This window comes from Prionailurus viverrinus, chromosome E3 (genome assembly GCF_022837055.1).
Source record: "Prionailurus viverrinus isolate Anna chromosome E3, UM_Priviv_1.0, whole genome shotgun sequence".
Lineage (NCBI taxonomy): Eukaryota > Metazoa > Chordata > Mammalia > Carnivora > Felidae > Prionailurus > Prionailurus viverrinus.
In genome coordinates this window covers 29,189,254-29,211,472 of record NC_062576.1, presented here as the reverse complement: position 1 = coordinate 29,211,472, position 22,219 = coordinate 29,189,254, and the positions used below count along the sequence as shown (strand labels likewise).

General features: G+C 50.1%; 1 protein-coding gene across 4 annotated transcripts in view; it reads right to left on the bottom strand.

The window, feature by feature from the left end:
* Window positions 1-22,219, bottom strand: part of MYH11 (myosin heavy chain 11) — a 126,017-nt gene that overhangs the window by 76,337 nt on the left and 27,461 nt on the right. For all 4 annotated transcript variants that reach the window (XM_047838895.1, XM_047838896.1, XM_047838897.1 and 1 more), the window contains exon 3: window positions 21,552-21,708. In XM_047838895.1, coding sequence (XP_047694851.1) covers window positions 21,552-21,708 — 157 coding nt within the window. The remainder of the gene's footprint in view (window positions 1-21,551; window positions 21,709-22,219) is intronic.

Here is a 22,219-nt window from a genome sequence, read left to right as displayed (position 1 = left end):
CTGGGTGGGGCAGTCAGTTAAGCGTCCGACTTCAGCCAGGTCACGATCTCGCGGTCCGGGAGTTCGAGCCCCACCCCGCGTCGGGCTCTGGGCTGATGGCTCGGAGCCTGGAGCCTGTTTCCAATTCTGTGTCCCCCTCTCTCTCTGCCCCTCCCCCATTTATGCTCTGTCTCTCTCTGTCCCAAAAATAAATAAACGTTGAAAAAAAAAATTTTAATAAAACGCCAGTGCCCTGGGGCACCTGGGTGGCTCAATTGGTTAAGCATCCGACTTCGGCTCAGGTCATGATCTCAGTCTGTGGGTTCGAGTCCCGCATTGGGCTCTGTGCTGACCGCTCAGAGCCTGGAGCCTGCTTTGGATTCTGTGTCTCCTTCTCTCTCTGCCCCTCCCCCTCTTGTGCTCTCTCTCTCTCTTTCTCTGTCTCTCGAAAATAAATAAACACTAGGGGCACCTGGGTGGCTCAGTCGGTTAAGCCTCTGACTTCAGCTCAGGTCATGATCTCACAGTTCGTGAGTTCAGGCCTTGCATTCAAGTCTGTGCTGACCGCTCAGAGCCTGGAGCCTGCTTCGGATTCTGTGTCTCCCTCTCTCTCTGCCCCCCTACTACTCATGCACTGTCTCTCTCTCAAAAACAAATATTAAAAAAAAAAAAAAATAAGCCAGTGCCCTTAGAGAAGACCCGTACTCCAGAGCAGGGCACCCAAGGCCTCTGGTGACCAGCCCGGCCCACCTCCCAGCCTCGGCGCCCATGCGTCCTTTACTTCAATGTGCAGTGACCCCACGAAGTATATTCTTGCTTTTGTTCAGATCGCTCCTGCTGCACAGGCCTTCCTTTCTTTGTTTCCTGACCACCTCCTGGTCCCTCAGCCTCAAAGATGACACCTCTTCCAAGAAGCCTTCCCCACGGAGAGGGAGCCAGGGGATGGCTTGGCTGTAAATCTCCTTCAACAATGTCAACCTTGCACAGATAGGTAACCTTGCTAGAGACACTAAGCCCCAAGAAAAGCCTCCAGCCCCCTCAGTAATGTCGGCCTCCAAGCTCCTCCCAGGCAGACCTTCAGGAGCTGTCACTGGTTCCTGCCCTTCCCTAAGACAGATATGACATTTCGTGCCCCTGGTCCCATGGTAGTTGTGCTCCCCAGGCACTCGGTCCCAGGTGGGCTTTTTTCCATTCCTTGTGTCTGTGCCCCCACAGGACCATGAGATCCTCAGGCAGAAGCACCCAGTTCTGGAACTCTCTTCCTTCAGTTTCTAGACCTCCCAGCTCCCCAGCCCTGAGCTCCAGATACAGAAAGTTTAGCTTGTTAAAGCTACCCCGCAACCTAGAGGAAGGGCACTTCTTGATGGGGAAGCTCAATCTAGGTGCGAAAAATTGACTCGTTTATTCATTCATTCAACAAATACTTTCAGGGTATCTACCATGTATCAGACATGATGGCGAGCCCTAAAAATATCCCATAGTAGCAGGTAATACATAGCACTTCCTCTGTGCCAGGCCTTGTTTGAAGCACTGACCTGTTTTAACACATTCAGCCCTTGCACACCCTAGAGATAGGTTATCTTATTCCCATTACACAGATGAAGAAACTGAGGCACACAGAAATCTTAAAACTTGCCCATAGTTACACAGCAGTGGATGAGGCAGGATCTGAACCCAGCACCTACTATTTATTGGGACAGACACAGTGGCAGGCACTTCCTACGTGTGACCTTTGATCCCGACCCTTTCCAGGTTGAGGTAACAGAGGTTGGGTGGCCCAAAGTGACACGGCCACTTCGGTGACCGACTAGGGTTTTGAAGCACTGTGGGTCAGAGTGTGGGCTCTTTCTGCTTCCTGCAGTACAGGAGATAGAGAGTGGGTCCTGAGGGGCTCAGGCTGCAGGGGATCCGGGAAGGTGCTGGAGGACAAGGCAGCTTGGGGAGACCAGCACGGACCTAGCCACGTGAAGGAGTGAGGGCTCTTCCCAGGCCAGGAAAAAGCTATGCTCAAGTCTAGGTGGAAGAAGGAACCCAGGCATGAAAGAGTCTCTGCATTGGAAGGATCCACTTCCCAAGAATTGGATCCTAAATCTGTAAACCTGTCCTACCACCACTGTCATGGTCGGTCTAAGGACCATCTCATCCAGCCCACATTGTCTATCTCCCTATACTGGAAACAAGTTTTACTGTGGAAGTGGGGGCTTGTATGTTTTGTTTAACATTGTATCTCCAGTACCTGGATAGATGGATGGATGCATGGATGGACGGATGGATGGATGGACGGATGCATGCATGCATGGATGCATGGATGGATGGACAGATGCATGTATGTATGTATGTATATATGTATGTATGGATGGATGGATGGATGGATGGACGGATGGGTGGACGGATGGATGGATGGACGGACAGGTGGACGGATGGATGGATGGATGGATGGATGGATGCATGGATGCATGGATAGATACATGGATGAACAGATTAATTGGTAGATACATGGATGGATGGATGGATGGATGGATGGATGGACACATGGATGGATGGATGGATGGATGGATGGATGGATGGATACATGGATGGACAGATTAATTGGTAGATACATGGATGGATGGGTGGGTGGGTGGGTGGGTGGATGGATGGATGGATGGATGGACGGATGGATGGATGGACAGACAGATGGATGGAACTGGAGAATGCCATTCCTGTGTGTCACTGGGGAGCAGAGAGGACAGTAATGACCCTATCTAGAGGGGCCATTTATGTCACAGAAAGATGTGGCCCACCGCAGGGCAAGATGAATGGGATGAATGAGCAAGCTCCACGGATCCTATGCCACCTCCAGTCAGACTTCCTTTTCTTCTCTCAGATTACAGACGGACATCTTGGTGGCCTGGTCGAGCCAAACCCTCATGGCAAAAGGCAGAAGTACCAAAAGACTATTTTGTCTTTCTTGCTCTCACGTTTTCCACCTTGAGGTGGTAGCACGGGCCTCAGCTGCCTGTGAGGGCCACGTTCAGGGGCTGTGGAGACACTCCATTCAGGCAAGCCTGACCTCTGAGCTGAGGCTAAGGGAAGGCCCTTGCAGGGAGAAGGGCCCCAGGAAGCCAGAGGACAGAGAGACAGAGCGCTCCCCTTCCACATTGGAGCTCCCTCACCACACAGTCCCCTCTTCCAGTATAGCTGTACTGACTGCTACCTACACCCCCATCTTCTTCTGTGATTCCTGGCCGCCCCATACCTTTCCAGAAACACCCACACCTGTGTCTAAAGACAGACACCCAAGTTGGTTACTCCAACAACATCAGTAGTAGCAAAGGCCAGAAGCAAACTATTTAACTGGCCCGTCCACTGAAGAACAGTTAGTTAAGTAACTGTTAGTATTTAAATTCTGGCACGGCCGTATATTGGCACATTAGGCAGCCAGGAAAAAGAACCCGGGAGCTGTTTACAGACTGACGCAGAACACTCTCTATACCAAGATATATTAAGCTAAAAATCAAACAGCTAGGAAACACAGCACTATGACTTTTGTGTTTTAAAAAGAGGAATATACATACACATGCATGCACACACATGCCCACACACACACGTACGTGTATATGCATCAGATATATTGCAAAGACACACTCTAGATGTGGCCAACAGTGGCTGTCCCCGAGGGGAGGGTCTGAGGGACTGAGAATCAGAACAGGAGGGACCCTTCCTGTCACTCCATCTGCTTCTAACCTGGTCATGTTGGTGATGGGAGCAGGCATAACCATTCCCTCATTCCACCAAAGAATGGTCAGCGAAAAAATACTCTTTACTGCTCTCGAGGAAACCATTCTAACCCCAAAGCTTAGGACACAGGAGAGGAACAGCGGTCACCCACGACGCCCCCCAGCGGCTCCCCCCTCTCCAGAGTGCTCACTGCACCTGTGTGGAGCTCCTTCGGGACAGCGACCCATCCAATTCCCACGGCAGCCCCGGAGGTGGGCACTGACATCACCCCCATTGTACAGATGAGGAAAACAGAACGCAGAAGTGGGGTGACCGGCCAAGGTCACCGTGGCCTCCCAAAAGAGAGGTCTGCTCCGAAACTCAGAAGGTGACCTTATTTAGAGAGAGGGTCTCACAAGCGGAATTAAAGGATCTCCAGATGACATGACTCCGGACCTGGGGTACAGCCTAAACTAATAACGGGTGTTTTTATTTCTAAGAGAAAGGAGGATGAGATTAGAGACACAGGGGGAAGGAGGAGGCAGCGGCATAAAGAAGGAGGCAGAGCCCGGAGTGACGTGTCTGCAAGCCCAGGACTGCAGGCCACCACGAGGAGCCACGAGACAGGCATGGCCCAGATTCTCCCCCAGAGTCTCCAGAAAGAGGCAATCCCACCAACGCCTTGACTTCAGGCCAGCAGAGGCGTGGGAGAACCAATCCCATGGTTTTCGGCCAGGACATTTGCAGCTGCTTGTACAGCCGCCCCAGAGAACGGGCACAGTCGCATCCAGATGGCCAACAGGTACATGGAAAGATGCTCAACATCACTCATCATCCGGGAAATACCAATCGAAACCACAATGAAATACCACCTCACACCTGTCAGAAGGGCTGACATTGACAACTCAGGCAACAACAGATGTTGGCGAGGACGTGGAGATGTTGGTGGGAATGCAAGCTGGTACAGCCCCTCTGGAAAACGGTGTGGAGGTTCCTCAACATATTAAAAACAGAACTACCCTACGACCCAGCAATTGCATTCTTAGGTATTTACCCAAGGGATACAGGAGTGCTGATTCATAGGGACGCGAGGGTATTATGCTGCGTGAAATTAGTCAGAGAAAGACAAATATCCTAAGACTTCACTCCTATGTGTAATTTGAGAAACGTAACAGACGAACATAGGAGAAGGAAAGGAAAAATAAGATAAAAACAGAGAGGGAGGCAAACCATAAGAGACTCCTCAATACAGAGAACAAACTAAGGGTTGCTGGAAGGGGGTCGGGGGATGGGCACTGAGGAGGGTACTTTTCGGCAAGAGCGCTGGGTGCTGTATGGAAGTGATGCATCACTGGGTCCTGCTCCTGAAGCCAAGGCTACACTGCATGTTAACTAACTTGAATACAAATTAAAAAGAAAGAAAGAAAATGAAAATGAACACGGTTTCACAGCTAGCAGGTGGCAGGCTGGGACTCAAACCCACGGTCTGTGGGACTCCAAACCCTTTGCTTTTTTGCCACGGCACCGTTCTTTTCTTTGTTCGGAGAACCCACACTGGTGGACTGGTGGCACTTCGTCCGGGGGAAGAACAGAAAAAAAACCTTCAGCCTCCCCAGGGCACTGTGGAGAGAGACCGAAGTCAGGGTCACCCCTCCTTATATCTGGGAGATCGGCAGAGGGAGGTGCCCGGCATTGACACAACCACGGGCTCCTTGTTCTGCAATCAGGGAATACGGATGTCTGTGCCTCCAACTTCCCCCCAGGAGGAGAATCTGCCCGGGAACAGAGCAAAGTAAGAAACCCATTAAACACAGACTGAGGAAGCAGGCATGGAGGAGAGGAACCAAGAAGCCTGTGATCAGAGCCAGGCAGGGAGAGACCGCCCTGGGGCTGGCCCGCACAACCTCCACTCTTTTCAGGAACGATTCTGCGACTAACAACGGAGGGGCTATCTCGATGCATCTGCTTCAGGGGAAAAGGCAGACTTTCCTGGCAGCCCTGGGAGATTTATAGGGTCAGATGCCCGTCCTGGGGCCTTTCCCCCGCAAGGTCCCCAGGAGAGAGGCAGCAGGTGCTAGGGGAAGGCTTAGAAGCTTCCAGGGAGGCTCCACGCTGGGGGCTGCCGGGGACCTCTGGCCGGAGACATTCCCATCGGAAACACACGGCCTCCAAGCGTGGGAAGCTGATAGAGCGACGGCTACGGGCACCAAGAGGGCTTGAAACGGGCACCGCGTACCGACCCGCGACTTCCTGGCTCGTCCCGCCTCCTTCCTGAGCCTGGGCTTGTATCTGACCCAACAGAGCAGAGCCCTCTGCACGCGGGGAGCAGGGTCCCCTCCGAGCTTTGCACTTCCTGCTTCTTCTGCTCACGCCTCCCTCTTCCTGCCTGATCTGTTCTCTTTCTTCTTCTTTTTGCCATTGAGGTGAAATTCACATAACACACAACCGAATGAAGCGAATGATTCGGGGGCATGTGGTCCATTCGCAGCACTGCGCGCATCTAGTTCCAAAACTAGCCCCAAATAAAGCCCCTACCCATCCAGGAGGCACCCTTCACGCCATACCTTCCACACCTGCTGGCAGTCACTTCACGTAAATACAACGGTACAGTATGGAGCCTCCTGTGTCTGCCTTCTTTGATTTAGCGCGATGTTTGCGAAGTTCACCCCTGTTGTGATATGTATCAGAATCCCATTCCCTCTCAGGACTGAATAACATTCTCCTGTACGAGTAGAGCACATTTTGCGCATCCATTCATCCATTGATGGGCATTTGGGTTGTTTCTACCTTTGAGCTGTTGTAAATAGTACTGCTCTGAACATCCCAACACAAATTTTCACTCGAGTGCTCGTTGTCAATTCTTTGGGGTACACACCCTAATCCATTCTTGAAATGGCACCTTGAAAGTCACCTCCTCTATGATTTTCTCTGACACTATAGCTCCCTGCACTTCAGTTGGAGGCCTTTCAACTGCATGCCCCGTCTGGGGCTGCCAGGGGCAGTGGTTCAAGCTGTACACTGCATAACTCTAAGGGGAACCATTCACACTGGTCATTATAGATTTGTATATTTATTAAAACAATGTGGTAGCAGATGAAGGAAAAGTGCCTTGAGAAAGGGGTGCCTTTTTCTATTTCTATAAGGGCACCACATGGCCTAGTGGTGGCCCTGGCTGTGACAGTCCAAAAGTTCCCTCCGCTGTAGCACTTAATTTCACTGTGATCATTGTTTCAACCTCAATACTTCTTAGCGGGGAAGGGTACAGATTATCTGGAATAGTAATGGGCCATGTATGATGTAACAGGCAGAATTTTTCTCTTCCGCCTTAGTAAAACTTATGCTACTTTATATTATTTATAATAGCCCCAAAGTAGAGACAATAAAGACATCTGTCGACTGCTAAATGGATACCCAAAATGCAGTGCATCCATACAATGGAGTATCGCTCAGCCATAAAGAAGAAATAAAGCCCTGACACTGGACAGAATGTGGATAACACCTGAAGGAAGCCATGACGCTCGGGGCAAGAAGCCAGGCACCCGGGACCACATAGTGTCTCATTCATTCCACAAATAGGATATTTCCAGAACAGGCAAATCTAGAGACACAGAAAGTAGACGAGGCATCCCGTGGAACTGGAGGCACGACTGGGAAGTGACTACCCATGGGCACACAATTTCTTCTTGGGGTGAGAGAAATATAAAATTAGATGGTGCTGTGGGGCACCTGGGCGGCTCAGGTGGTTAAGTGTCCAACTCTTGATTTCAGCTCGGGTCAAGATCTTGCGGTTCATGGGACGGAGCCCCGAGTTGGGCTCCGTGCTGACAGCTTGGAGCCTGCTTGGGACTCTCTCCCTCCCTCTCCCTCTCTCTCTGCCCCTCCCCTGCTCACGTTCACATGAGTCCATAACACATGCTCTCTCTCTGTCAATATAAATAAATGTTTTAAAAATAAATAAAGCATACCACAATAAACCTTTTTAAAAACACTGTTAATTTTACACCATCTCTGAATTAAGAGATCGGACTCCTTCAACAGAGCTATTCATTTTTCGGAGGTTTCAAAACTGCTTTTCACGCTTCTCCTACTAGCCTGTGAGCTGCTGGAGGTCAAGGGCTGGCCCTGATTCCGGGGGCCGGGAACAACGCCGGACACATAGGAAGTACTCAAGAAATGCTAACTGATTGGCATCTCGCTCTCTCTAAGGCAGTTGAGACCGAAGCAATGGGAAACATTTATGTCTGTGTTCACATAACCCCTTGGCAAACAAGTCCTGACCCCCGACTGTGTGCCAGCCACCGGAAACCTCAAGTTCACTAAGACCTACTCAGTGTGCTTTTGAGAGACTGATGATCCAGTGTGGGAGTCAGATGGGTAGAGCAATGACTTCAGGAAGTGAGGAAATGCTGGGGGCACCTGGGTGGCTCAGTCGGTTAAGCGTCTGACTTTGGTTCAGGTCATGATCTCACGGTTCACGAGTTCAGACCCCGCGTCGGGCTCTGTGCTGACGGCTCGGAGCCTGGAGCCTGCTTCGGATTCTGTGTCTCCCTCTCTCTCTGCCCCTCCCCTGCTCACACTCTGTTTCTCTCTCTCAAAAAATGAATACACATTTAAAACATTAAAAAATAAATAAATACATAAAGCGAGCAGATCCTACGATGGGTATTTGCCCAAAATACTGTGTAAGACAACTAGCTTGGCAGCTGCCTGAGAGCCAACCAGTCTTCTCAGCTGAAGCGATTCTGTGCTACCTGGAGAAAGACGTGTAGCGTTTCCCCAGGAGGAGACACCAAAAAAGCAGAGCATCTCAAGCACGGGACCTGGGCCACAGTAGGTCAGAGATGGAAGGGACACCGTGCGGGAACAGAGATCTGCAGGGCCGGGGCTGGCATGCCAAGGTCGCTCAGCCCAGAGACCCGGCGTTCCCCTCACCTCACACGCACCCCTGCACACCCCTCCCTCCCCCACACTCGGGGTCCGGCCTTGGGAGTGCAAGTCTGCGAGTGAGATTTCCGAGCAGATGACGGGCTCCAGCGGTCCCTCCCCCGAAGCTGGCCTGAAGATTCTCAGGGGACGCCCAGCCCCCCACAGACCAGCTATTTCGGCCCGATCCCAAACACAAGCTCGTGGTTTATGGCTGGGAAGCCAGAGGCCTGCAGGCTGACCATAAAAGGAGAAAACAGACCTAGGCTCACTGCTTCTTTTCCTTCCCATGCCAGGCTGCTGTGGGACCCAGCGAGAGGGCAGCGGCCAAGCCCGCATCCCTTAGGGTCACCACTACCCACCCCGCCGCCCCTCACCGCAGCCAGTCAAGAAGGGAGGACACAGGCCCCACCGTGTGCAGAAGAGAAGGAGCCCCCCTAGTGCCACGTGTGAAGGCCGTTGTCGGAGGATTCCAGACCCACGGTGAATGTCAGTGCTGGGCCTCAACTGCGGGTCCTGGCATGACAGCTAATGCTTACTACACCTGCTGCGAACAGGCACCGTGTTCCCCGTGCACTTGTGAACCCTTGCAACAACTGGGGTGGGCACAGTGATTAGCCTCACGGGGCAAGAGAGGAAACTGGGGCACAAAGGGGTGGGTGCATCGGCAGAACAGGGATTTGAATCCAGCTCAGGAGCTGATGCCCGACCCACCACCCTGGAGGTCAGGGCCCTTCTCTTTCTCTGGTCTTGATCTGCCACCTTCTCCCCCAGCAGAGTGGGCAGCAAGAGATTCTGAGTGGGAAGAGACATACTCTGAGGGTTCGTGCAGGACCCAGCAGGAATTTTCCAGACCTACCCAAAGCTCTGGCATCTTTTTGTTTGTTTACTTATTTTGACAGAGAGGAAGCGAGCAGGGAGGAGCAGAGAAAAGGGGAGAGAGGGAGGGAATCCCAAGGAGACTCCTCACTGCCAGTGCAGAGCCTGACGTGGGGCTTGAACCCACCCACTGTGAGATCACGACCAGAGCCGGAATCAAGAGTCAGATGCTTAACTGACTGAGCCACCCAGGCGCCCCAGGTCTGGTGTCTTTTCTTTTTTAATTTTTTAAGAAAATTTTTCATCTTGGGGCGCCTGGGTAGCTCAGTCAGTTGAGCGTCCGACTTCAGCTCAGGTCATGATCTCGCGGTCCGGGAGTTCGAGCCCTGCGTCGGGCTCTGTGCTGACAGCTCAGAGCCTGGAGCCTGCTTCAGATTCTGTGTCTCCCTCTCTCTGACCCTCCCCCGTTCATGCTCTGTCTCTCTCTGTCTCAAAAATAAATAAACGTTAAAAAAAAATTTTTTTTAAAAAGAAAATTTTTCATCTTTATTTATTTTGAGAGAGAGACAGAGGGTGAGCAGGGGAAGGACAGAGAGAGAGAGGGAGACACAGAATCCGAAGCAGGCTCTGGCATCTTTAACAGCAGACGTGGCCAGTTGGCGGGTGGGACGCGGGAAGACCGATATTTTCACGGTCAGCACAGAGCCCAGCACAAGGCTCGATCCCACAAACCGCGAGATCACAACCGGAGCTGAGATCGAGAGTCGGAGGCTTAACCGACTGAGCCACCCAGGCGTCCCCCTGGAAGTCCCTTATATAGCATGTGTGTTTGTGCAATGATTTGATGAATACCTGCGTCTCCCTCCCCTTGTCTGTCCCCACGGAGTAGACTGTGCCCCCCCCCCCGCCCCCCACAGCAGGGCCTCGGTTAACAGTGTCGAATCAAAGGCGACCAGGGATTTCCTCTGGGTTGGGAGGACAGAGAGGGAGGAGGAGGCCGGAGCGTGCGTTTCTCATCAGCGATTATCAGCCAGAGCTCCCCAAGTCCCTTGAGCATGCCTGCTCCTTCAACTCAGTATTTACTGCTTGTTAAAAAATAAACAAACTCTCCCTAGCTCTCTCCCCTCCATGTAAGACACCACAGGGCGGTCCCTAAAAGGCTCATCGGACGATCCTCTATGCTCCCGCATTTCCTGGCAAAGAACGTGAACTGCCCATGACAACTCAGCACCGACCTTGCTTGGTCACGGCGTGTCAGTGAGGACCGAGTCAGGCAGATGGAGCCACCCCCCCACCGCCCTGCCAGGCCAGACACAGAGCCGCGACAAAATCTCCAAGAGGCCGAAGACCACTCATCCGGTCCCCTCTCTGGGGGCGCGTTGTAGGAACACGGTCTCTGGAGCAAAACGACTTGACATGACTTCCTGGTCCCGCCTCTTGGGCAAGACACTGTTCTTTTGAGGAGAAGAGGGATAAAAATCCATACCCTTCAAGGATATGGAAACAGTGATGTCAGACTGGATGCACAAAGCTGACAATTAACCCACGGCACGTCGGAGAACGCAGCGCTCGCTAGGATCGTCACCGGGGCCATCATCGACATCATCCAAAATAGTGAGCCTGCCAAGGCGTCTAGACGGCAGTGATTCTGTCCCAAGAGGACGGGGTATTGGGCCAGGTCCGGCCCTTTCTAATGGGAAGGCCCAAGCTAGTCCCTTAGCCTCCTGGGGCCTCAGTTTCCTGGTCTGTTAAATGGGGGCATCAGTTTTGAGGGTGGCAGAGGATGACATCTCCAGCTGCACAAGGGCTCAAGGGCCAAGTCACCTGGTACGCTGAGTCTCCTTTTTGTCTAACAGGGAGGCTGTTCTGCGGGAGGGTGCTGCCCTGCGTGGTGCTGGAGAGGGCCGAGCCATGCAGGCTTTACAGAGCAGTGAGCCGGGGCAGGGGCGGGGGGTGGAGGGGACATGGGTGCCCTTCCTCTCTCTGCCAAGTTCGCAGAGCAGCCCTTGGGTGGGGGGGGGGGGTTGGTGACCCTGAGCTGCCCCCCACCCCCCAGGGCCCGCCAACCACGGACAGAGCGATGCGACTGAGTGTGGGAACTTGCAAAGCAAGAGAGCCTAGAGGTTAGGTCACCCCACCTCCCAGATGGCTCTCCAGCTTAAAGAGGGTTTGAGCTGACAGAGGCCAGCTGGCTGTTGTTTCTTTTCTAATCCCCTGAGAATGGCCGCTTGGTGCTAATTACACGAGGACAAAACGCGTCCAGACGCGATCTTGCATGGGGTAACACATCCTGAGGTCTGTACTCAGCACATCAGAATGAAATCCTATGCGCCCTCCACACTCTTCCCCCCCACCCCCACCTGCAAACCACTGCAGGGGAGGCGGGAGACCCAAAGTGCTACGTCAAGGGTGGTGTTTTCCCCACATGTATCATGTTAATTTGCCCCAGTCAACAAACTGTCCTAGGCAGCCCGGGCTTCAACACCCTGACCTGTAATAAGACAGACCGTCTAGGAGCAAACAACCTTCCATGGGGGTACAGTCAGGGGCTCAGTGCAGCAGCTGGAGCCCCCCACTGACCAGGCGAGCCTTCAGCTTGGGCGTCAGATAAACCCAAGTTCAAATCCAGCTCTGACATGTTTGGGACTTTTGGCAAGTTCTTCTCCTCTCTGAGCCTCAGTTTCCCCAGCTATAAAAGGAGGCTAATAATGACACCCGCTTGGGGCACCTGGGTGGCTCAGTCGGTTAAGCGTCTGACTTCAGCTCAGGTCATGATCTCACGATTCGTGGGTTCGAGACCTGCGTCAGGCTCTGTGCTGACAGCTCAGAGCCTGGAGCCTGCTTCAGATTCTGTGTCTCCCTCTCTCTGCCCCTCCTCCGCTCATTCATTCCCCCTCTCTCTCTCAAAAATAAATAAACATTAAAAAAAATTAATATTAGCACCCGCTTCCCATGTTGGATTATCTGACAACTCACATAACCACAGGCCCATGTGCACATGCACACACGGGAAGGAATAAAGGGAAAAATAATGAAAAATTTTGGAAGGGCATAGTATTTGCTGTTTCATGAAAACCAGCAAGGAAAATGTTATGGTGAAACATAAAAACTTTGTTGGCCTTCCTGGCTTTACAATTTAGTACTGCTTGTATTCTAGATTACATATGTGGGCACTATAATAATTTCAAGGCTTGATTTTATTTTTTTTTAATGTTTATCTACTTTGAGAGAGACAGTGCAAGCAAGGGAGGGACAGAGAGAGAGGGAGACAGAGGATCTGAAGCAGGCTCCGGGCTGACAGCAGTGAGCCTGATGTGGGGCTCGAACTCATGAACTGGGAGATCACCACCTGAGCTGAAGTTGGACGCTCAACCAACTGAGCCACCCAGGCACCCCAAGGTTTCATTTTTTTTAATTTTTTTTAACGTTTATTTATTTTTGAGACAGGGAGAGACAGAGCATGAACGGGGGAGGGTCAGAGAGAGGGAGACACAGAATCTGAAACAGGCTCCAGGCTCTGAGCTGTCAGCACCGAGCCCGACACGGGGCTCGAACTCACAGAGTGCAAGATCGTGACCTGAGCCGAAGTCGGCCGCCTAACTGACTGAGGCACCCAAGCGCCCCCCCAAGGTTTCATTTTAAAGATCTTAATCTGGTCCTGTCCGCCTTGTAGGTTTGGGGTAAGGATTGATAGAGAATGATACCAGAAAGCATAGGACAAGCACACAATAAAAATCCACTATTATCCTTATCACCACTTTGGAAAAGAAGGTTTGAGAGAGTTTCCACTGAAGGAGAGTGGGTTGAACACATGCATTTAGGCTCCTTCCTCCCCAAACCTGAGTGAAATGACAGTAAAGGGATTTTTCAAACACACGTGGAGCAGGTGAAATGAGCCGGAAAACAGTGAGTCAATAGCAACAGAAGCCAGAAAACAGGATGAGTGATGGCAGTCCCAGGGAAGAAGTGTGAGCTGACAATGGAGAAGACTGGAAGAAATGTGATTTCATCCCAGAATCACCTGTGCACCTCCCTCTCCCCCTCCATTGGCCAAACCTCAGTAACCAGCTGCACCAGGGGGTCTCTGGAAGAATGGGTGAAGGGGCACTTATAAACATGAGGATGAGCTCAAAGTCAGCTTGAGAAACTGCTGGAAAAGCCAGATACCTTCCACACTCCCTGCAGCCAAATGGCTGCCCTTCCCACAGCCCACAGAAAGGGGCAGATTTTATTCTCTGGAGAGCATTAAACAGAGAGTCTCTGGCCTGGGGTGCACCAGGGACCATATGGAAAGGAAAACGTGCAAGTTTCATTCCACAGTTTGAAGCCCTTAGCCTCTTAACTAGAGTTTCAAAATACTGGTACACAGGGGCGTCTGGGCAGCTCAGTGGGTTAAGCATCTGACTCTTGATTTTGGCTCAAGTCATGATCTCACGGTTCATAGGATTGAGCCCCATGTTGAGCTCTGCTGTTGGCACAGAGCCCGCTTGGGATTCTCTCTCTCCCCCTACTGCCCCTCCCCCTCTTACTTGCTCGCACCCATGCGCGCTCTCTCTCTCTCTCTCTCTCTCTCTCTCTCTCTCTCTCTCTCTCACACACACACACACACACACACACACACACACGCAACCAAAATGACTGTGGACAGATCTTGACCCTCCAGGCAGAAGACAACACAAATCTTCCCTGAAAAATCTGATCAGCCCAAGGAAAGATGGAAAGAGCAGCTAGAAGTGCCCCAGGGAATAGCCAAGCTCATCCCCAGCAAGCTATTCGTGCAAGTTCAGAGCTCCCATCACTGCTGTGGTGCCCATGCACTGATGCATCCCTGATGCACGGATAGCCAAGAATCAGCAAACTTCTGAAGAAAGCTATTAATATGTCAGACAGAAATGGAAATAAGTCAATAGGAAAAGAACCATCCTGGAGGTAACAGACTCAACATGGAGACGAATCCTCCAAGGAAAAGGACATCACATCACATGGGGAAAAAATGCTATAAGAAAGATTCAGGAAACAAAATAGAGTTCTTAGAAATTAAACACACACACACACACACACACACACACACACACACACACACACACAGAAATTAAAATTTAATGGAAGGTTTGTAAGACAAAGTTGAGGAAAGTGTCCAGAAAAGGATAAGAAGATGAAAAAGGGATAGTGCCAGAGTTCAATTCTGGACATGAGAAAACTTCTAGAGAAGCAGAACAGCGAATACAGAGAAGAAATAAATCATCAAGGAAGTAATTCACGAAAATGTCCCAGAACTTAAGGCCATGAGTTTACAGATTAAGAGGGTCCATGAAGTCTCCAGCACAATGGGTGAAAACAGATCCATGACAAATCCCATCATCATGAACAGGGGGATAAAGAAGGGTCTAAAAGCCTCCAGAGAAGGAGGGGAATAAATTGGTCACACACGAACGATTAAGAATCCGATTGGCTTTTATCTTCTCAAAAATGACACAAGCTAGAAAACTGTAAAGCGATGCCTTCAAAATTCTGAAAGAAAACTGTTGCTTGAAATTTTAAACCCAGCTAAACTAGCCGTCACATATTAGAGAAGTATCAAGTCTTCAGATGAGATATGCAGGATCTCAGTCTGCCTTATACACATCCTTTCTTGAGAAGGTACTAGAAAAGGTGCTCCATTTAAACAGCACAGCAAATCAAGGAAGAGGAAGGCATGAAACCAGGGCCAAGGAATCCACCAAGAGAGCAGTGAAGTGAATTCCAAGCATGGTTAGGAAGGTCTCGGATGTCAGCTACCAGTCATGGAGGGTAGCCAGGGCAGCTCAGAAGGCTCCAGCTGCAACCACCTTCAAGGAGAAGCTGTAAGTAGGGTCCCCAACACATATCTAGACATAGTGAAGGGGGATTAGCACATTTAGAAAGGAGAATCTGGGCAAGAGTTAGTGATTAAGTACATCCATTAATTATCAACAAGTATTAACTGAGCAGCTTCTATATGCTGGGCACCAGTAGGTATGCTGGAGATACAGAAATGAATAGGCAGACAAGGATACAGTCTGGCTCTTAGGCAGTTGATGGGTCCTCAGGAACTTAAGGGATCACTCATGTAACACATTCAAAGATTATATTCTACATTCACCACATGTGTTATCCATCCCAACCCACCTCTTCACACCCCATCTTGTTCTACAAAAACCTTGTGGAGGAGGAAGCCACAGTTGCTTGCTTTATGTCTCCAACAAGACAGAAAGCTCGGGGCGCCTGGGTGGCTCAGGCAGTTAAGCGTCCAATTTTGGCTCTGGTCATGATCTCACAGTTCGTGGGTTCAAGCCCCGCGTCGGGCTCTGTGCTGACAGCTCGGAGCCTGGAGCCTGCTTCTGATTCTGTTTCTCCCTCTCTCTCTGCTCCTCCCCTGCTCATTCTCTGTCTCTCTCTATCTCTCAAAAGTAAATAAACATTAAAACAAACCAAAAATAAAAGACAGAAAGCTCCTTGTGGCTCCCGGCCGAATGACCTTACAGACTGGGACAGCAATATTCATCAACGGAGTCACAAACTGGGCCTACACCTTCCTTTGCAAAAACCAAATTTCCCCTTTAGAGAGAAGAAGGTTTTTTTTTCCCAAAGCTTCTACTTTTTTCCCATGATCTGTTTCATCGGATTCTATCATTGCCAGTTTTCCAGAAAGGACCAGGTAATGCCAAAATGAACGCCTAAGTAGCAACTGCTGATTAACATTCACACTCAACAGTTTATCTTTTACGGATGGCCGTGCTCACAGTTAATGGATTTCCCTTGGGGGTTAAAATGTGCCAACGCTTCTGAGTCATTTTCCATCTCACTATGTGATTTTGTGTCAAAATGTAGAGCCCGCAGGGAATGGAATGTATTGACATGGGGATCCCCGTCATCGAGTATTACAGTGCCCCACAGTCGGGAGGGGAGGTTGTCTGTGGAAGCCAAATGATCCCGACACAGAAATATTCTTCGATGAGTTCACCACTTAGGAAACCAGACCCCACTGAAGCAGCCCTCTCTGGTTCCCGTCACTGCCTCTTATCCAACTCAACAGCTTTATCTTGCCGATGACGGGGTGTCAGCACCCACCATCATCCACACAACAAAGCAGCAGCCACGCACAACAGACAATTTCCCTGAAGGTGCAATGTGTCGCGAGGTCAATGAGCTCGGAAAGGCCACGAAGGAAGTCACGTCCGTTCACAACTAAATTGTGACCACAGAGTCACCGCGAACGACAACATGGTAGTATTTTAAGAACAACGAAACAAAAGAACACTTGGGAAAATTCTAATAAGTCTGCAAAAATTATCCTCTTTAGCTGGTGCTGCAGAGATCAAACATGACGTGAGGAATGCTGCGATATGCTCTCATGTGATTTTGTCCAAAAAGAAAAAAAAAAGGTTAAAAAATATCAACCCTGGGGCGCCTGGGTGGGCTCAGTCCGTTAAGCGTCCGACTTCAGCTCAGGTCATGATCTCACGGTTCGTGAGTTCCAACCCTGCATTGGGCTGTCTGCTGTCAGCACAAAGCCCACTTCGGATCCTTTGTCTCCCTCTCTCTCTGCCCCTTCCCTGCTCTCTCTCTCTCTCTCTCAAAAATAAATAGACATTAAAAAAAATCAGCCCTTAATTTTATACTCAATGTAAGAATTGGCATCTAGTTCCAATTATAGCCAAATTCCTATCATATGCAGATAAAATAAATTTACAATTTGCAAAGTCATTGCCCCAGCCCAGTCAAAACGTCTCCCCCCCACCCCTTCCAGTGAAACTTTGGTCCCTGTTGTAAGTGACCTTTTTTCTCTGGAATCAGTTATTTTCAGAAACTCCAAACTCCCTTCATTTCAAGCCTTTCAGCTCAGTTACCACACGAAAGGCTGCATACCAAAGGTTAATGGTGGTGACCTCTGGGTGAAAGAATTATGGGTGCTGGTATATTCTCATTAGCTTAAGTATATGTTTTTAGTTTTTCTAGAATGAACATAAAATATTAAAGGTTTTCTTTTTTTAAGCTTACACACATGTATTTTAAGAGCACTGTGGCAGTGCTTACCTGTGACTTTCCCTTCCCCTTCGCTAATGGAATTTCATTTCATTCCAGTATTCAGAAAAAAAAAAATGGGCTTGTGGGAGCTCCCTCAGCTCCAGGAAAGAGCCAGGAATAGTCTGAACCAATTATGAAGGTCCCGGTCCTGTTTGCCAACCCTGGGTTTAGAGGTCGGCATGTGACCAAGTTTTAATTAATGAGATGTAAGGGGATGCCTGCTGAGGAATTCCTGGAAAAGATTTTTCTCCCGGGTAAAAAAAAAAGACATGGAAAAAAGAACCTAGCCTTCCACTTCCTTCATGCATTCCGCTATCATCACATGAAGACATGATATCTGGAGCTATGGCTGCCATCTTGTAACCATGAGGGAGAAGCCGAGAAAATCCCAGAGAGGTCTGTTTTTGAGCTGCTGGATTAACTAACCCTGAAATCGTCCACCTGTTCTCTTCTTGTTACGTGAGATAATAAACTCCTATTGTTTAAGCCGCTTTAATTGGTTGCTACGTGGGGGTTTTTTGCAACCCAAAGCACCCCCAAATGCCATGAATGCTGCAACTTTGTGATGTTCAACTTCCTTAAAAAGGTATGTGAATCATCACTGTTAACTTTTCCATCAAGGGAGACCTCAAAGAAATGTTTTTGTTTGTTTGTTTGTTTTTCTAAACAATGACACGTATCTAACTCCAGGAACCATCGCGTCACAACCCGAGATTACATGTCCATGTAGCCATCTTTGCAAGGCTCCCTCTGCTGGTTGTTGAAGGTAATGGCAGCCCCAGGTCTGCAGTGGTCCAGCTTGGGTCATACTTGTAGGGTTTGACCTGCTCTGTCAGTAACTTGGGGGCACTTCTACCTGAGACCCTCTAGCTTGAGGGGTGTCTCCAAGGCACACCTGGATCCCTGCCCTCAAGAAATTCCAGAACGGAGCTCTCCATTCCTGACTCAGAACATTCTTGGAGGTAGCTATCCCAGAGGTTGAAAAGTCAGACCCAAGGGCCGGGCAGTGAACACAAATGAGTGCCCCAGTCCTGGGAAACTCATGCCCTCTCTAAACGGATGGCTGACATGCGGGAACACAGGCCCAGTGTTGGCAGATGTTCTGATATTTTCACAAGAACCTAAGTCAGTTGTGTCTGACTTCAGCTCAGGTCACGATCTCACGGTTCATGAGTTCGAGCCCTGCGTCGGGCTCTATGCTGACAGCTCAGAGCCTGCAGCCTGTATCCAGTTCTGTGTCTCCCTCTCTCTCTGCCCCTTCCCTGCTTGTAAGTCTCTCTCTCTCAAAAAACATAAAATAAATAAAATAAACATTTTAAAAAAAGTTGACAACTACTTCAAGTATCTTGAAAATTCTGTGTGGACCAAACCAAAGTTATCTGAAGGCTGGATACAGCCCATTAGCTGCTGATTCACAACCTCAGGACTATTTGCACCTCATAGTCATGTACCAATTATATACAGATTTAGGACTGGCAAAGCCCTTTTCTGCTGCCCTCTCCCAAGCGTAAAGAGACAGGAGAACTCCTGTATCTCAAGACCAGATCCATTTATAAGATGAAAAATCCTCTCACCCCTCCCCAAAGATCAACGGCACTGGGATGGGTGCTGTTCTTTTTACGATGCCCCCAAAACACCCGAGGAGGAAAGCAAGGGCTCGACCCGGCTGAGGCAAAGGGATTTGTTGAAAGAAGACCAAGGTTGTCCAACAGGTAAAGCTCACAACTTGGAGATGCCCCAGTTTCATTTTCTTGCCTTATTACACTGGCTAAGAACTCTAGTACATGTGATGTTGAACAAGGGTGGTAAGAGGAGACACCCTTACCTTGTTACTCATCTTAGGGGGCAAGGATTCAACCTGTCACTATCACTATCAAATCTGATGTTATAGGTTTTTTGGACATTCCTTGTACCAGGTTGATGAAAGTCCCTCCTTTTCCTAGTTTGCTGAGATACTTTCTCGTGAACAGATACTAAGTTTTGTCAAATGCTTTTTTCTGCACCGCTGGATATGGTGGTGTGGTTTTTCTTCTTTAGACTGTCATATTGACTGATTTTTGAAGAGTGAACCAGCCTTGCATTCCTGGAGTAAGCCCTCCTGGGTCATGGCCTGGGTTTCCAAGCACTTTGAGAAACTCGTTTGCCTCTGTTGGAAAGTGTAGCCAGTAACACCGACCCTATCCCATAGATGGTGAAGATTTAAAAAAAAAAAGAGAATGTGTGTGTTCATGTTAAAGGAGGTCTGTACCTTGACCCAAAGTGCTATTCAAATAGAGGCTAAGAAGAGGCCCCACAACTGCAAACGTCTGTTTTCCAAGCTTCTGGCATACCCAGCCCTGCATGAAGCACAGTAGATGCAGTCCATGACCCATGAAGCACAACAAAGTGATTCTAGATGCCACTCAGATTATGATTTTAATTTTAATAGTCACAGGGGTGCCTGGGTGGCTCGGTCGGTTAAAAGTCTGACTGTTGATTTCAGCTCAGGTCGTGGGATTTCATCCCAGGGTCGTGGGATTGAGCCCCACATCGGGCTCCGTGCTGAGCACGGAGACTGCTTACGATTCTTTCTTTTTCCCTCTGCCCCTCTCCCCCACTCATGCTCTCTCACTCTAAAATTTAAAATAATAATAATAATAATTTTAATAGTTATATATTCTTTTCAATGTGCATGCAAAAAAAACCGTATATAGTTGCAATGTCTCACATCCGGTTTTATGCACAATGATGAGAATAGTTTATGCTGAGTTATTGAGTTATTTATTTACTCATTTATTTAGTTTTAATTTATTTAGAGAGCACAAGCAGGCGAGGGGCATAGAGAGAGGGAGAGAAGGAGAATCCCGAGAAGGCTCCCTACTGGCAGCGTGGAACCTGACTTGGGCTCAAACTCATCAACTGTGAACTCATGACCTGGGCTGAAATCAAGAGTCAGGCGCTTAACCATCTGAGCCACCCAGGTGCTCCTTCACTTAGTGAGCTTTGGCTAAGTACCAGGCTCTGTTCTAAGCCCTGCATGTTCAATAGTTCACTTAATCTTCACATCAGCCTATGAGATAGGTCACAGTTACTGTCATTGGCTTTTGCAGATGAGGAACCAGAGGCACAGAGAGGTTAAGTAGCTTGCTCAAGGTCACACAGCTACTGAGTGGCAGAGCCGGGATTTAAACACAGGCGCCCCTATTCTAGAATCTGTGCTCTTAACGAAATCTTGTTCAGTCGGAACGAGATTGTGAGAAAGGGAGCTTATGAGAAAAATATGAATATAAGGACATACTTTTTATGAAGTCTAACAAGAGCCAAAACTGAAGGTGACAGAAGTCACAATAACAGTTACCTCGGGGGGGGGGGGGGGGGGCGGTTATAAAGGAGGTAGTGACTAGGTCGAGGCATGAGGGAACTTTCTGGAAATCTTTCACATCTTGGTCTGAGTGGTGGTTATAGGACCGCAGACGTATGCAAAAATCAATTTTAGGCTGGACACGACATCTGGCCACGCCCTGCTGTCTGTGTATTTCGCCTCAGTTAAAAGTTCATTAAGAATAGTGATAATAATGAGGCATCAACATGGAGATAATAAACAACGGCCTTCAGACTGGAAACGCCTGCATTAGAATCTCCACAAGCTGCAAGACGGACCCTATCACTCCCTTTTTACAGATGGAGAAACTGAGGCTGGAGAGAAGACCTCTCACACCACCCCCCGGGACTCCAGCCTCGGCTGGCTCCAAGTGCAGGGCAGGCTGGCTCAGCCCCAGGGCTGGCAGTCACCCCCTTCCTTCAGAGGTGAGGGCACCATGCGGTCCGCACCCTGACGGCCTCGCGGGGCCGGGGGGCGGCAGAGGGGCCGGGCGCCCCGGCGGCCCATGCCCGTATTTGCCCAAGCTGCCTGCTCTCTCTCGCCCTCCCAGCCGAGCGCCCAGATGCTCAGCTGCCTTCTTTCCCTTTTTCAGTCACAAGGCTCCCGGGGCCCAGCGCCCGCCCGCCCAGCTCCGCATTCTTGGTGAGGAGGCAGGCGGGCAGGCCGGAGGGGAGGAGCCCCGTCCCCGTCCCCGTCCCCATCCCGGTCCCCGTCCCCCGCTCACCTTGCAGCATGCTCCGGTAGGCCGTGTCAGCGATGGCGTAGATGTGGGGGGGCATCTCGTGCCTCTTCTTGCCCTTGTACATGTCCACGATCTTCTCCGAGTAGATGGGCAGCTGCTTGTAGGGGTTGACCACCACACAGAATAGGCCGGAGTACGTCTGCGGACAGAGAACCCGAGCTGACTTCCAGAACACGGCCGCCCAGCCCGCAGGTCCGGGAGCAGCGACAGCCGTCACCGCCTGCGTTCGAACACTTACCGAGCGCTCTGTGTGCATTTTCTCCCTGCATCCTCACAGCAAAACTATTGGATGCGCTCGTCTTGCCGTTTTAGAAATGGGGAAACTGAGGCATAGAGCCCTCACGGGAACCCCTTGGCATCCCTGTTAAGGACAGGGATGGGGGAAGAGGACCAAGGGGCAAGACTGGGTTTCTGGACCACCCGCGTTCTGTTTTATAGCTGCGTGCTTTCCAATCGTCCAGGTTCAGACCTCCCAGAGACTCACGGGCTCGGACCACAGCCACCAACTGTTGGGCACCTACTGTATACTGTATACACTGAGCTCTAAGCCCTTCACGGGCATCTCTCTATTTAGCCTCCCATCTACCCTGTGACAGTCGCACGGTGATTTCCCTGCCGCCCATACGGCAGATGAAGAAACAGGGTTGGGG